Below are 12,890 nucleotides of genomic sequence, written 5' to 3' on the forward strand. Positions count from 1 at the left end.
ACGTCACACCCTTAACGCGTTTCGTCACTTCCGGACTTCGTCTGGCGAAGTCCGGAAGTGACGAAACGCGTTAAGGGTGTGACGTCGTGACGCACGCACGCAGACCGGAAGTGTCGCCGCGGCCATTTTGTGGGTTGTCAACACATGGCATTTGCATTTGTTTGATAGAGCTCACACAAAAACCATGTTGGAAGCTGGATTAATGAAGTTTTAATGTAAGTGGCTATTAAAGATTTCTTAATTATACCCTGAATATGAGCCTTGAGACCCTTCTTGTCTTTTGAGGACCTTGGAATAATTTCTTGGGAGCAAATTAGAAGATCTCATTGGATGCTGGTATATGGATACAGAGGGTAATAGTATCTAATACTATTGGTGTTGGTGGATACACAGTGTTGCAGTGTTCACAGAGTGGTCACAGTTAACTCATATGTGCACGGAAGAGATATATATATATATATAGTTTTTGCACAGTTTTTGTGTTTTTGCACAGAGTGATTATATTATCTATAAAGGTAATGCACTAGATTATTTAAATTTGCTTTTTTGAGGTACCACGGGACGAAATGGAATTTCTTCCTATTGGATGATAAAGCTTGAACATTGGGACATTTTGGACACTATTTTTGTTTGGATTGGGACATTTTTATTGGGACACTTTGTATTGGACTTTTTTTGACTTTTTGAGTTTTTATTATTATTATATTCATTTATTTGAATATGAGTATGTTTATATAATTTCAAAAAGGTGATAATATTGTGTTACTTTCTGGGGAGAAAGTGTGACTTTTTGAGGAGTTTTGGGGGGAGGTGATTATACACATATTTATACCTGAATCCAATGATTTGGAGGTGTGTCCCAATACTTTTGGCAATATAGTTTACATAAGATCTATATCATATTTGGTACCTAGAAAATTGTAATTTCATGCTACTAAATATGCTGTCAGATAGTGAAACTTTGTCAAGAAATCTAAATGTAATTTAGGATAGCTAGCTTTGAAAGTGTGTCTATTGAGCATAATAAAATACTCAATTAGAGTGTCTACAGAGTGCCATAATTGAAACCCAGTGTCTGAAGGTCAAAATGAAGGCGAGCCTAGCAATGTCCAGTAAAGCCCAGTTCCAGTTTATTCAGTGTAGAATAATGGGTGGTTATTGTGTTAGTGAAATCAAGAACATCTGCACAGCCAATTCCTCACGCTAGGGTGTACTGCATGAATAGGGTAATTTCCGGGTGGACCAAGATGGCGGCAACGCCGTAAGTACGCCGTAACACAGTTTCCGGAGCGTGGTGATGCACTTCCGGCGTCGCCACCATCTTGGTCCACGCGGAAATTACCCTATTCATGCAGTACACCCTAGCATGAGGAATCGACTGTCTGACTGCTTGTGAATTAATGTGAGTGGACAATATTAAAATTATGTGGAATTAAAGGAATATCTTTTACATACTACAATATGGAGGATCTTTTTTCTCTCACCCTATGGGGTGAGAAATATGCTTAACACATTTACTTCTTGTGATACCTGGAATATCCTATGGAGTAAGGGGGAGAGGAACTACAGGTCCTGCAATTGCCTGGTATGGTTGGAGTAGGATCCATTAGAGATACTGAAAGTGAAGTGGCCCACTGGTTCGCAGAAGGGAGGTGAGGAGGCAATTTAGCCGTTAAGGATTGAAGTGTGCTGACACTTTCAGTGTTACCATCACCATATCACGTTGCATGGTTTTTGTCATTTGGAAGCACTTGTTTATGGACTATTACATTTGTGTGTTATTTTAGTGTACTAGTGTGATCACTTTTTTTGTTACGTGTATCCCCGGTTAGGGGTCTTGTGTTTATTTATATGAATTATTACTACTTATTTAGGTATTATCCATGATATTTGTTATATTCACTGGTCTATTAGGCACTAGGGTGACTTTAGGTCACGTGTTTATTGTAGCACTTGATGCACGTTTATTTTTTTCTATAGGTTGGTATTTATGTGTATATTTTGTGGGAGGTAGGGTTAGAGCGCTATTGTGGGTTATATTGGTTTACACTGTTAAGGTATCAGGTTCAAGTGTTGGCTGCTGTTCTATAGGACACTTCTATAAGCGCAGGAGGATATTTGTATTTATAAGTCCCACATACTGCATTCAAGGGAGTTAGTCTGGAAGCTAATCTGATCAAAAAACAATAAAACACCCACCTAAATTTTCCAAATAAACTAAACCCACAAAAACCTTATTATAGGAGGCTGAACAAAATAGTGGCACGGGTTAAGGTTGACCCAAAGGTTTTCCGTTAACCAAGAGAGATCCAGTAGATGACAGCTCTTTCTAGCACTGCAGAAGAGGCTTATGCACATTCACCCTTAATCTGATACCATTAGAAAATGTATCTATGTGCATTTTAGCAGACCACACATTTACTCTTTAATGTCCTTGCACACCGCAAACGGTTTCAGGAGTTTAGTGGCAAGGAAGTTTACAGGCAGAAAAAAAAAAACCTAAACCCCTTGGGTTTTTTTCTGCCTGTAATCTCCCCTGCTACTAAACTCTTCAAAATGCCTATACTGTGCATGGATACATAGGCTAACATGAAGGGGAGTTAACAGGCAGAGAAAACTAAAAGCTCAAATGCCTTAAAGAGCAGTTTCTTTGAGCTGCAGTATGCATGAGGCCTTAAGATTAGCAGAAGGCCTAGGACTTTGCAAGAGCCAAACCCTGCCACCAGCAGAGTAAACAGTGAGGTTTCACATGAAACCTGACCCTTAAAGCATCCCCCCAAACACAAAAGTACCTGCAAAGGGTAAAATGCAGCCAACCATGCCAGGACATGTAAAGCCAACCACCAAGAAATCTCTGTAGGGGTAATAGACTACACAATATATGTATTAACTCATGCACTGCCAACAGCAATCTGAATGAGGTTAAAAAGGAAATTCTGCCAATACCTGTGTGATACATTATAGTGCACAAGATAATTGGAAAAAAAAAATATGTCGCAGCACATCTCTTCAGCCTAAACCATTTATGTAAAAAAATGTATATAAAAATAATTGGATTTTTACTACATACTTACCTGTAAAATCTATTTCTTGGACTATATCACGCGACACAGAGCAGGCTATTCGTGACTATGTGGGTTATAGGCCACCTATAGGTGAATGGACACTGGTTGACCAATCGGAGAGGAGAACCTCCCCTAAAAAAAAACAAACCTCCTATACAGGAATTTCCTCCGTTTTTGTAGCAAGCAATGAAAATTCCAGAAAGAGGGGTGGGACCTCTGTGTCCTGTGATGTACTCCAAGAAATGGATTTTACAGGTAAGTATGTAGCAAAAATCCAATTTTCTTTATCGTACACCACGGGACACAGAGCAGGCTATTCATAACTGTGATGGGATGTCCCAAAGCAATCAAAAAATTTGAGGGGAGGGTGATACCATAATAGCTACAGTCATAAATCTCTCAGGACCTACTCAGCCATCTGTAAAACACTGCGGCCAAAGGCAGAATCCTCTGCGGCTCTGACATCCACCTGGTAGAACCTTGTGAATGTGTGAACCGAAGACCATGTAGCGGCTTTGCAAACCTGAGCCACTGATACCTGATGGTGGATTGCCCAAGAAGCCCCCACACTCCTGGTAGAGTGTGCCTTCACCCAAAAGGGTGGGACTTTACCTTTCAAACCATAGGCTTGAATGATCAATTGGCAGATCCAATGAGAAATCGTCTCCTTGGATGCCGCCTTCCCCTTCCTAGGCCCCACTGGCAGCACAAATACAGCATCTGACCTCCTGACCTGTGCGGTCGCCTTCAGAAAGGCCCTTACAGCACGAACCGCATTCAAGATATGCAGAGATCTTTCTCTTGCTGACAGAGGCCTAGGAAACAATGAAGGCAGAACTATGTCTTGATTGAAATGAAAGCTAGAAACCACCTTTTGTAAAAAGCATTGATGAGGTCACAACACCACCTTATCATGCAAAGCTATAAATGGTTCTCTGCAAGATAGAGCTGCCAGCTCTGACACCCTTCTCTGGGAGTCCTCCAGAACGGCCCCCCAACCTGAAAGGCAGGCGTCGGTGGTTACAAACTTCCACACCACTGTCCGAAAGGATCTTCCCTTCTCCAAATTGTAAGTTATCAATCACCAATTCAGGCTCTGCTGCACCTCTGGAGACATACAGTAATCCAGGGCCGGAATCTTTTTGTTCCAAACAGACAGAATGTACCTTTGCAGAGGTCTAGAGTGGAATTGAGAAATGGGGATGTCCTTGAACAAGGACACAATCTTCCCCAGCAACCTCATACAGAGGCAAATTGAAGGATACCTCTTGGCCTTAAAACTGCAAACCTCGTTCCTCAGGGCGTAACGTTTCCCTGGAGGATATAAGTGGGATACACTGGGTATGGTAGATGAACTTTGAATTAACAGAATATTATTTGTATTTATTCATATGCAAGTTTTGCTACAGTATATATATTGCGATATCATTATTCATTTTATTTGTTACTTAAAGATGCACAATAATTAAGTTGAGGACTTTTCAAGATTTACAGCACTAGGTTGTGGTATTAATTTTCACAGTTCATTTATTTTTATATACATTTTTTACATAAATGGTTTAGGCTGAAGAGATGCGCTGCACCATATTTCATTGAATAGACTGCACAAACCATCAGCCAGAGACAAGAAACAGATTATAAATTTCCCTGCATATTGCTGGTGTTACTGCTGTGTTTCACTGCCGAGGGGTGCGGTCTGTCCCTGTGTTGAACATAGATGGGGGTACAGCAGTGTAAAGTTGCAAAAATTGTCTTTCAGACTGCACACCTCCTTCCCCAGAAGGCTTGGTTGGAAGAAGCATGCTGGTAGTCCAGCAGGGACTTTCTCTTATTGTCGTTAAAAGGGAACTGGCCCAGGCCTGAACACACCAAGAGGTATTGACCCTCCCCAGGCACTGAAAAGGGGTTTGGCCCTAGGCCTCTTTTTGGTCATAAAGAGGAAGGGGGGCAAAGATGGACCGCTATGAAGAGGGCAAGGTAGGATGAAAAAAAAAAGTGGGAGGAGGACAGGGTGGAGGACTGCAGACAGAAATCCTGAACTAAGCCTCTCACCACCAGGTTGCAAATGATGCAACTCCACCGAACAGAGGAAACACAATAAATGACCACTTCAGCAAAAGGACTGCCTTTTAAAAAAATGTTTTGGGAATGCAATTCCTGTTACTGTTGTCAGAAGAGCCTCTCTCTCAAGTACTGTGTTGGAAGAGGATTTTGGAAAAAACAACTTTACCAATCTGCAACACAGATTATAGATGAACTCCAGGAAACCCAACATTTAACCCTGGCAGTGAGGTTGTGCACTGCAAAGGGTAACTACTCGTTTCTATCTTGGGGATCTGGAAAAAGATTTACATACCCAATCCTCCAATCCTGAAGGCTGCTCTGCACTGCTAGTTGGTCCCTGAAGTTTTATCTACCCATGCACCAGTGGTCTAAGGTCCTCGAACATCATCAAAACCAATGCAGGGTCCATGGCCCTGCACTATACTTAAGGATGCTGAGGTATAGTCCATTACTGGATCACGGGGGATGGGGGGAGTCATATGCCAGGGTAGTGGAAGATCATGTAAAAGTACAGTTAAGGTGCGGTTACTGTTCCCTGGACTAAAAGAGACCTAAACCCTTTCAATGCAGGCATAGCCCCACTGCAGGGGAGAATTTTTAGGTTTCCCACAGTTGCGCTTTAATGCTTGCAGTATTAAACATTGTGTACATATTAATGTGTATAAAATATAGTGCCATTTTTTTAATAACCTACAGGGTTTTTGTTGATCATCACCTCAGTTTCTTGTAGTCTATGTCCAATCAGGCTCAAGGACTCTCCTAACAGCTGTAGATGGGCTGCCACATCGATTGGCTCTGTATCAGGGACTTTGGCAGGTGAAGAAGAGAAAGACAGACTGCTACTTGAGGACTTCTTATGGGGTGAGGAGAGGCCTGAGGAAGAAGGTGAACCTACAGAACAAGCACACACAAATGATCGGAATAGAACAAGAATGACTAAACCTTATAGATCCAGAGCCAAACAAATAAAACAATTGTCCAGTGATAAAATGATTAAACAATCAGTGTTTGATGTTTTCAAGGAAAGCTATGCATAAAAAAAATGCTAGATGTAATGCTGAACTAATGTCTTCAGTTCTTTGTGAGGCACAGAAAAACTATGGAAATAAGGTCTGACATCACTGACTGCACAGCTGTTCTAGGTTGGTGAATTGAAGTGTCGGCAGTCACTGGATCAAAATAGCAACCAAGCAACTATGTTGAAAGGGAAGTGGGAAGTAAAGGAGTGGCTGAGCAATGTTTTTTTTATATTAAATGATACTTATGTGCATCTTCCTAGAAGTGGGAAAACCAAACATCTATAAGCACTTTTTTAATACCTTTGCTCTTTGAAGTGGACTCTGTTGGGCTAGACTTTCGTTTGACAGTAGTCGCCTCTGCTTTGTTTTGCTTGTGCTGAAGATACTGAGCCTTCTGTTTCCAGACCTGCAGCCACGATGAATGGAGCTTAGCATTCAGTATATAGACAAACCACAATTAACATACAAGTTTGGAACAGGCAGAGCTTCCTTCTTTTACAGTTTTAACTTACAAGTTTATCCTTCTCTGGCAGTTGTTTCCACACTTCAGCCAACTTCTTACTAAGTTCTCCAAAGTCTGGCAGTAGATTAAAATGAACGAATAAGACAGGATTAATGATGGACTAGAACATATGCATTATCTATTTCAGTGAAATTGGAGAGAAAAAAAAAAAAGGATCCTCTCCGTAGCAAAATTAGACCATAGCAATAAAGGCTCATAAAGAGGGATTTCCAGCATTAAAATCCAGAGACAAAACCATACCCCCACTATTCACTATCCCAAACATTGTGCAATTTCCATTACATATAACTCTACAACTGTGAAAGCAGAAGCTGCCAAGTCTTGCAATTGTTGTCTAAAAAATGTTTCTTTATTTAGCTCTGGTCAAACAAATAAACTCTGGCACATATTCTAGGCACATATTCCCCTTAAAGCAGCTAGTAATGCTTCTATAAACCTGCTACAGGAGTTTTTATTATACCAAACACACACCTCTCCCAACACACAGCTCTGCTGGTAAAAAAAAAAAAAATACTTTCTGGTGCAGCTTCCTGCTCACTGGATAGAGCTGATGAAGCTGATTTAATACTCAGTGAGTGATATGATAAGAGAGAGAGGCAACAAAGAAAATCTGCATTGCTGAACCAGGAATTAAGTATCCCCTGAATAGCTGTGAAGTAAAGTAGAGGTGTGTAAATCAAAAGATCAGCAGAACAGAAATACACTTTATTCGCAGGTAAATTAACAAATATACTGTACTTTTTCTGACTTTTAATCACCAGCATTATACTCCGTAAAGCATGAGGAGGGTAAAAGGGAAGAAAACCTGGTGGCCATCTTCTATGAAAGCACAGAATCTACTGTCCTCAATTTTAGCTTGAAAGTATTTCTGACACAGACATGAATTAGGCATCTGTGCCGTCTACAGCAGCTATGCACCTCTGAAAGTAAGGGGCACAGCTCAATTTCATAACCCTTTGCCATTAAGTTGCAGAGGGTATATGACTAGGTCTTGATATTATATACAAGAGAGAGAAGTGAAAAAACTGATGTGCCTACATCCTTTTTCTATACTGTATATATGCCCTTTTGTTACTATACAGATGAGCCAGCCAAATGCTGCTGCAAAACTAATGATACAATTAAATAAGGAAGTTTTTTTTTTTTGTTTGGCCTTGCCGATAAGGCCTGGTTCACACTAGTGCAATGCGATTTTGATATGATTTCCAATGTGGTCTTGTAGTGCAACTTGGGGCATATTTGATGCTTTTACTACAGCGACTCATTGGTTGTTAAGGAGCTGACACCCTTACAACCAGTGACTCAACCATGCTATGCCCATTAGGCATACTGTATGCATATGTCATGTCTTCATTAGACATATCTTATGTGAAAACTATATGCATCCACGGAAGATCTGTGGTTAGTTCTCCCAGATGTTTGGAACAACCTACCTGCTGAGTTCCTTCAAAAACTCTGCACAAGCACGGTATGTACCTAGAAGAATTGATGCTGGTTTGAAGCCAAAGGGTAGTTGCACCAAATATTGATTTGATTTCCATTTCTCTTCTGTTAATTTACTTTCCATTTTGGTAATTGACAAAAATAATCTATTAACACTTCTATTTCTGTCAGCATTACTTCACAACTGTCCATAATGTTTGCACAGTACTGTATATATTAACCAAATATTTACATATTTTGGGTGTTAGCAGGATGGCAGCATGTACTGCAAATCAAGTTTTGTAGAAAGAGCACTATATCTTTATTTGGCTGGACTGCATCCTCTCAGTCCTTTCTGAGCAAACACAGAGAAAAGCAGCCACAGATAATCTGCGGTGAAACGTTTGGTGTATACAGGATTTGTACAGCAACAGGTAAATGCTTCTTACCAATTCCTGGATGTTCTGCTATAATGCTGCCTCGATACTCTTTAGAGAACACTTGATACGCAGACATATTTTTCTTCTTGGGCTGATTACACATATATGGAACAAAAATATATATATTTTGTCAGCAGGGTTTAGAAATGACAATACTGTATGGCAACATTGAAGCTGCCATTACATACTTCTTTTAAAATTGCTAGTTGTCTGGTTGTAGACTTGCATATAAAATATGCCTAGATATTTGAGTAATAAAACTAAAAAATGTTGGTGCCCAAAAGGTGCCTATTACACTTGTTTACTGTAAGTTTTAACGTGATACTAAACCCAGGACCCTGCATCATTATACCTGGTCTCCCAGAGCACACACAAAATGGAAATGTAATTATTTTGGTAAATATAAACTGCTAAATACCTTTTCTCATCAGCAGCTAGAGCAGTCTTGTGGCTTCAGCAGAGAACTGGTAAAAGCTTGTAGGGGGAGATTTCTTTCTGCTCTAGGAGGATGTGAAACCTCTGACCTCTGTCTGGACAGTGCTGATTGGCCCTGTGCTGATCACATGCACCCTCCCAAGAAAAAAAAAAAAACCTCTCTAGCATTACACACCAAAATGAGCATGTACATATGACCACGGGTTCAGTGTTTATCAGGTGGTCATTTCAACAAGAGGAGGGGGCAGAGAAGACAGGATCAAACAACCTTTTTATTCAATGCAGAGGTTTAACCCCTTAGGTTCCACAGTGAGTATAACAAGCATGCTTTACTGCATATACAGACTGATTGTGGGTTTAGTAACACTTTAATAATGGGCTCACTTTGCAGGCAAAATTAAGAAGATTTCAGAAGCAAAATTTAAAATACTTGGGTAGTCCACAGTGGTCCTACTCAGATAACTAAGCAGTGGAGGGTGATATGTTAGTTTCGGTCAGGAGGCTTAGGCAAAGAACAAGTTTAGTTTATATGAAAGTAAGCTTTTCCTTTATTTGTTAAATAAAAAAGTGGGTTCCAGAGTGGTATTGAAGTCAATTTAATAAAAACCACTAATGGGCAGGGTTTTTATAACAGAAGTCATCTCTTCTTTCAGAAATGTCTCTCCTGGCCTGTAAGCAGTAATGTAATATGAACCATACATATGTAGCTCAGATTACATTTACAGCACCCTAGTTGTGCTGTGGTGATGTCACTCCCATGTGCATGCATGGGAGTGACATCGCCGCGGCCTGGCCATTCAGGCAGCTGAAGAGACAGAACCCGGTAGGAAAGCCAGGTGTTGATGGAAGTACTGCTGACATAGCTTGCACATTATGGCATAACACTGCAGTTATTTTTTACATTTTTGTTTTTAGCATTCAATGCTACTTTAAGCACATCTCTCACTTGAACAACCTTCAAAATAAAACATCAAATGAAGAAATTCCCAATACAAATAAATGTAGCAATCAACAGTACCTCTAAATGAAACATAAGTTAAATCTATAATTCCCAAAAATATACAACACTGTATTACTATAATGTTAACCAATATAATCAATTTTATTAGTGAAAGAATCATAAAAATCAATTTAAAAAGCACTAACTGGATTGTTTATGGAATCTGGCATGAGCCCACACCCTCCAAAGAGCAAAGCTCCTGGGTCAACACCCTCCCCTTCATTCTCCTCTACCCTACTTTAGTACCTGTTTTCCTACCTTAACCACTTTAAGACCAGGCCTATTCGGACTCTCCTAAATGTAAAAATCTGTATTTTGTGCTAGAAAATTACTTAGAACTCCCAAACAATTTATCTATCTATCTATCTATCTATCTATCTATCTATCTATACACACACACACACATATATATATATATATATATATATATATATATATATATATATATATACACACACACACACACACACACCCACACACACGCACGTGAAACTCGAAAAATTAAAATATTGTGCAAAAATTAATTTGTTTCAGTAATGCAACTTAAAAGGTGAAACTAATATATGAGATAGACTCATTACATGCAAAGCAAGATAGTTCAAGCCATGATTTGTCATAATTGTGATGATTATGGCTTACAGCTCATGAAAACCCAAAATCCACAATCTCAGAAAATTAGAATATTACATGCAGTCAATAAAACAAGGATTGTACATAGAACAATATCGGACCTCTGAAAAGTATAAGCATGCATATGTAGTCAGTACTTGGTTTGGGCCCCTTTTGCAGCAATTACTGCCTCAATGCAGCATGGCATGGAAGCTATCAGCCTGTGGCACTGCTGAGGTGTTATGGAAGACCAGGATGCTTCAATAGTGGCCTTCAGCTCTTCTGCATTGTTCGGTCTCATATCTCTCATCTTTCTCTTGGCAATGCCCCATAGATTCTCTATGGGGTTCAGGTCAGGCGAGTTTGCTGGCCAATAAAGCATAGTAATCCCTCGGTCAATGAACCAGGTTTTGGTGCTTTTGGCAATGTGGGCAGGTGCCAAGTCCTGCTGGAAAATTAAGTCAGCATCCCCATAAAGCTCATCTGCGGAAGGAAGCATGAAGTGCTCCAAAATCTCCTGGTAAACGGCTGCGTTGACCCTGGACTTAATGAAGCACAGTGGACCAGCACCAGCAGATGACATGGCTCCCCAAATCAACACAGACTGTGGAAACTTCACACTGGACTTTAAGCATCTTGCAGTGTGTGCCTCTCCATTCTTCCTCCATACTCTGGGTCCTTGGTTTCCAAATGAGATGCAAACGTTGCTCTCATCAGAAAAGAGGACTTTGGACCACTGAGCAACAGGCCAGGTCTGTTTTTCTTTAGCCCAGGTAAGTCGCTTCTGACGTTGATTGCTGCTCAGGAGTGGCTTGACAAGAGGAATACGACATTTGAAGCACATGTCCAGGATCCGTCTGTGTGTGGTGGCTCTTGATGCACTGACTCCAGCCTCAGTCCACTCCTTGTGAAAGCCCCCCAACACTTTTGAATGGCCTTTTCCTGACAATCCTCTCCAGGCTACGGCTGCTGCTGCTTGTGCACCTTTTTCTTCCACACTTTTTCCTTCCACATAACTTTCTATTAATGTGCTTTGATACAGCACTTTGGGAACATCCAACTTCTTTTGCAATTACCTTTTGAGGCTTTCCCTCCTTATGGAGGGTGTTAATGATTGTTTTCTGCACAACTGTTAGGTCAGCAGTCTTTCCCATGATTGTGATTCCTACTGAACCAGACTGAGAGACCATTTAAAGGCTCAGGAACCCTTTGCAGGTGTTATGGGTTAATTAGCCGATTAGAGTGGGACACTTTGAGCCTAGAATATCACACCTTTTCACAATATTCTAATTTTCTGAGATTGTGGATTTGGGGTTTTCATGAGCTGTAAGCCATAATCGTCACAATTATGACAAATCACGGCTTGCACTATCTTGCTTTGCATGTAATGAGTCTCATATATTAGTTTCACCTTTTAAGTTGAATTACTGAAATAAATTAACTTTTGCACGATATTCTAATTTTTTGAGTTTCACCTGTATACACACACACGTCCATATATATATATTTGGACACAGGCACAATTTTCATACTTTTGGCTCTGTATTCTACCACAATAAATTAAAATGAAACAAGCCAAATGAATTTGAAGTGCAGACTTTCAACTTTAATTCAAGGGGTTGGACATAAATATCAAGTACAAATTTTAAAAACTGCAACCAATTTTATACACAGTCCCTCCATTTTCAGGGGCTCAAATGTAATTGGACAAATGAATATAATCATAAATAAAATGTTCATTTTTAATATTTTGTTGAGAATGCTTTACTGGCAATGACTGCCTGAAGTTTGGAACCCATGGACATTACCAAAGACTGGGTTTCCTCCTTTCTGATGCTTTGCCAGGCTCTAACTGCAGCTGTCTTCAGTTATTCTTTGCTTGTTTCTGCCTTTAGTTTTGCCTTTCAGCAAGTGAAATGCATGCTCAATTGGGTTGAGATCAGGTGATTGACTCAGCCATTGCAGAATATTCCACGTCTTTCCCTTCAAAAGCTCCTGGATTGCTTTTGCAGTGTGTTTTGGATCATTGACCATTTGCACGGTGAAGCGCCGCCATTATATCTCTAAACACTGCACAATTATTCCGGCTGCTTCTGTCACATCATCAATAAACACTAATGACCCAGTGCCACTGAAAGTCATGCATACCCATGCGATCACACTGCCACCATGTTTTACAGATGACATTGTGTGCTTTGGATCATGAGCTGTTCCAAGCCTTATCCACACTTTATTTCTGTCATTCTGGTACAGATTAATCTTAGATTCATCCGTACAAAGAATGCTTTTCCGGAACTGGTCTAGCTTTTTTAG

The 12,890-nt window shown here is 40.2% G+C and overlaps 1 protein-coding gene across 5 annotated transcripts in view; it reads right to left on the minus strand.

Annotated features, from left to right (window-relative positions):
• The window catches only part of HMGXB4 (HMG-box containing 4), a 55,749-nt gene that overhangs the window by 12,443 nt on the left and 30,416 nt on the right, over window positions 1–12,890 (minus strand). For 2 of the 5 annotated variants that reach the window (XM_089674238.1, XM_089674237.1), the window contains exons 7-10: window positions 8,543–8,624; window positions 6,661–6,725; window positions 6,449–6,575; window positions 5,824–6,020 (exon numbers count right to left, since the gene is read on the minus strand). In XM_089674238.1, coding sequence (XP_089530364.1) covers window positions 5,824–6,020; window positions 6,449–6,575; window positions 6,661–6,725; window positions 8,543–8,624 — 471 coding nt within the window. The remainder of the gene's footprint in view (window positions 1–5,823; window positions 6,021–6,448; window positions 6,576–6,660; window positions 6,726–8,542; window positions 8,625–12,890) is intronic. The other 3 variants (XM_089674241.1, XM_089674239.1, XM_089674240.1) reach the window with 3 other exon arrangements.

Source organism: Staurois parvus, unplaced genomic scaffold, assembly GCF_062004578.1.
Source record: "Staurois parvus isolate SC_StPar_1 unplaced genomic scaffold, SC_StPar_1.0 ptg000149l, whole genome shotgun sequence".
NCBI lineage: Eukaryota > Metazoa > Chordata > Amphibia > Anura > Ranidae > Staurois > Staurois parvus.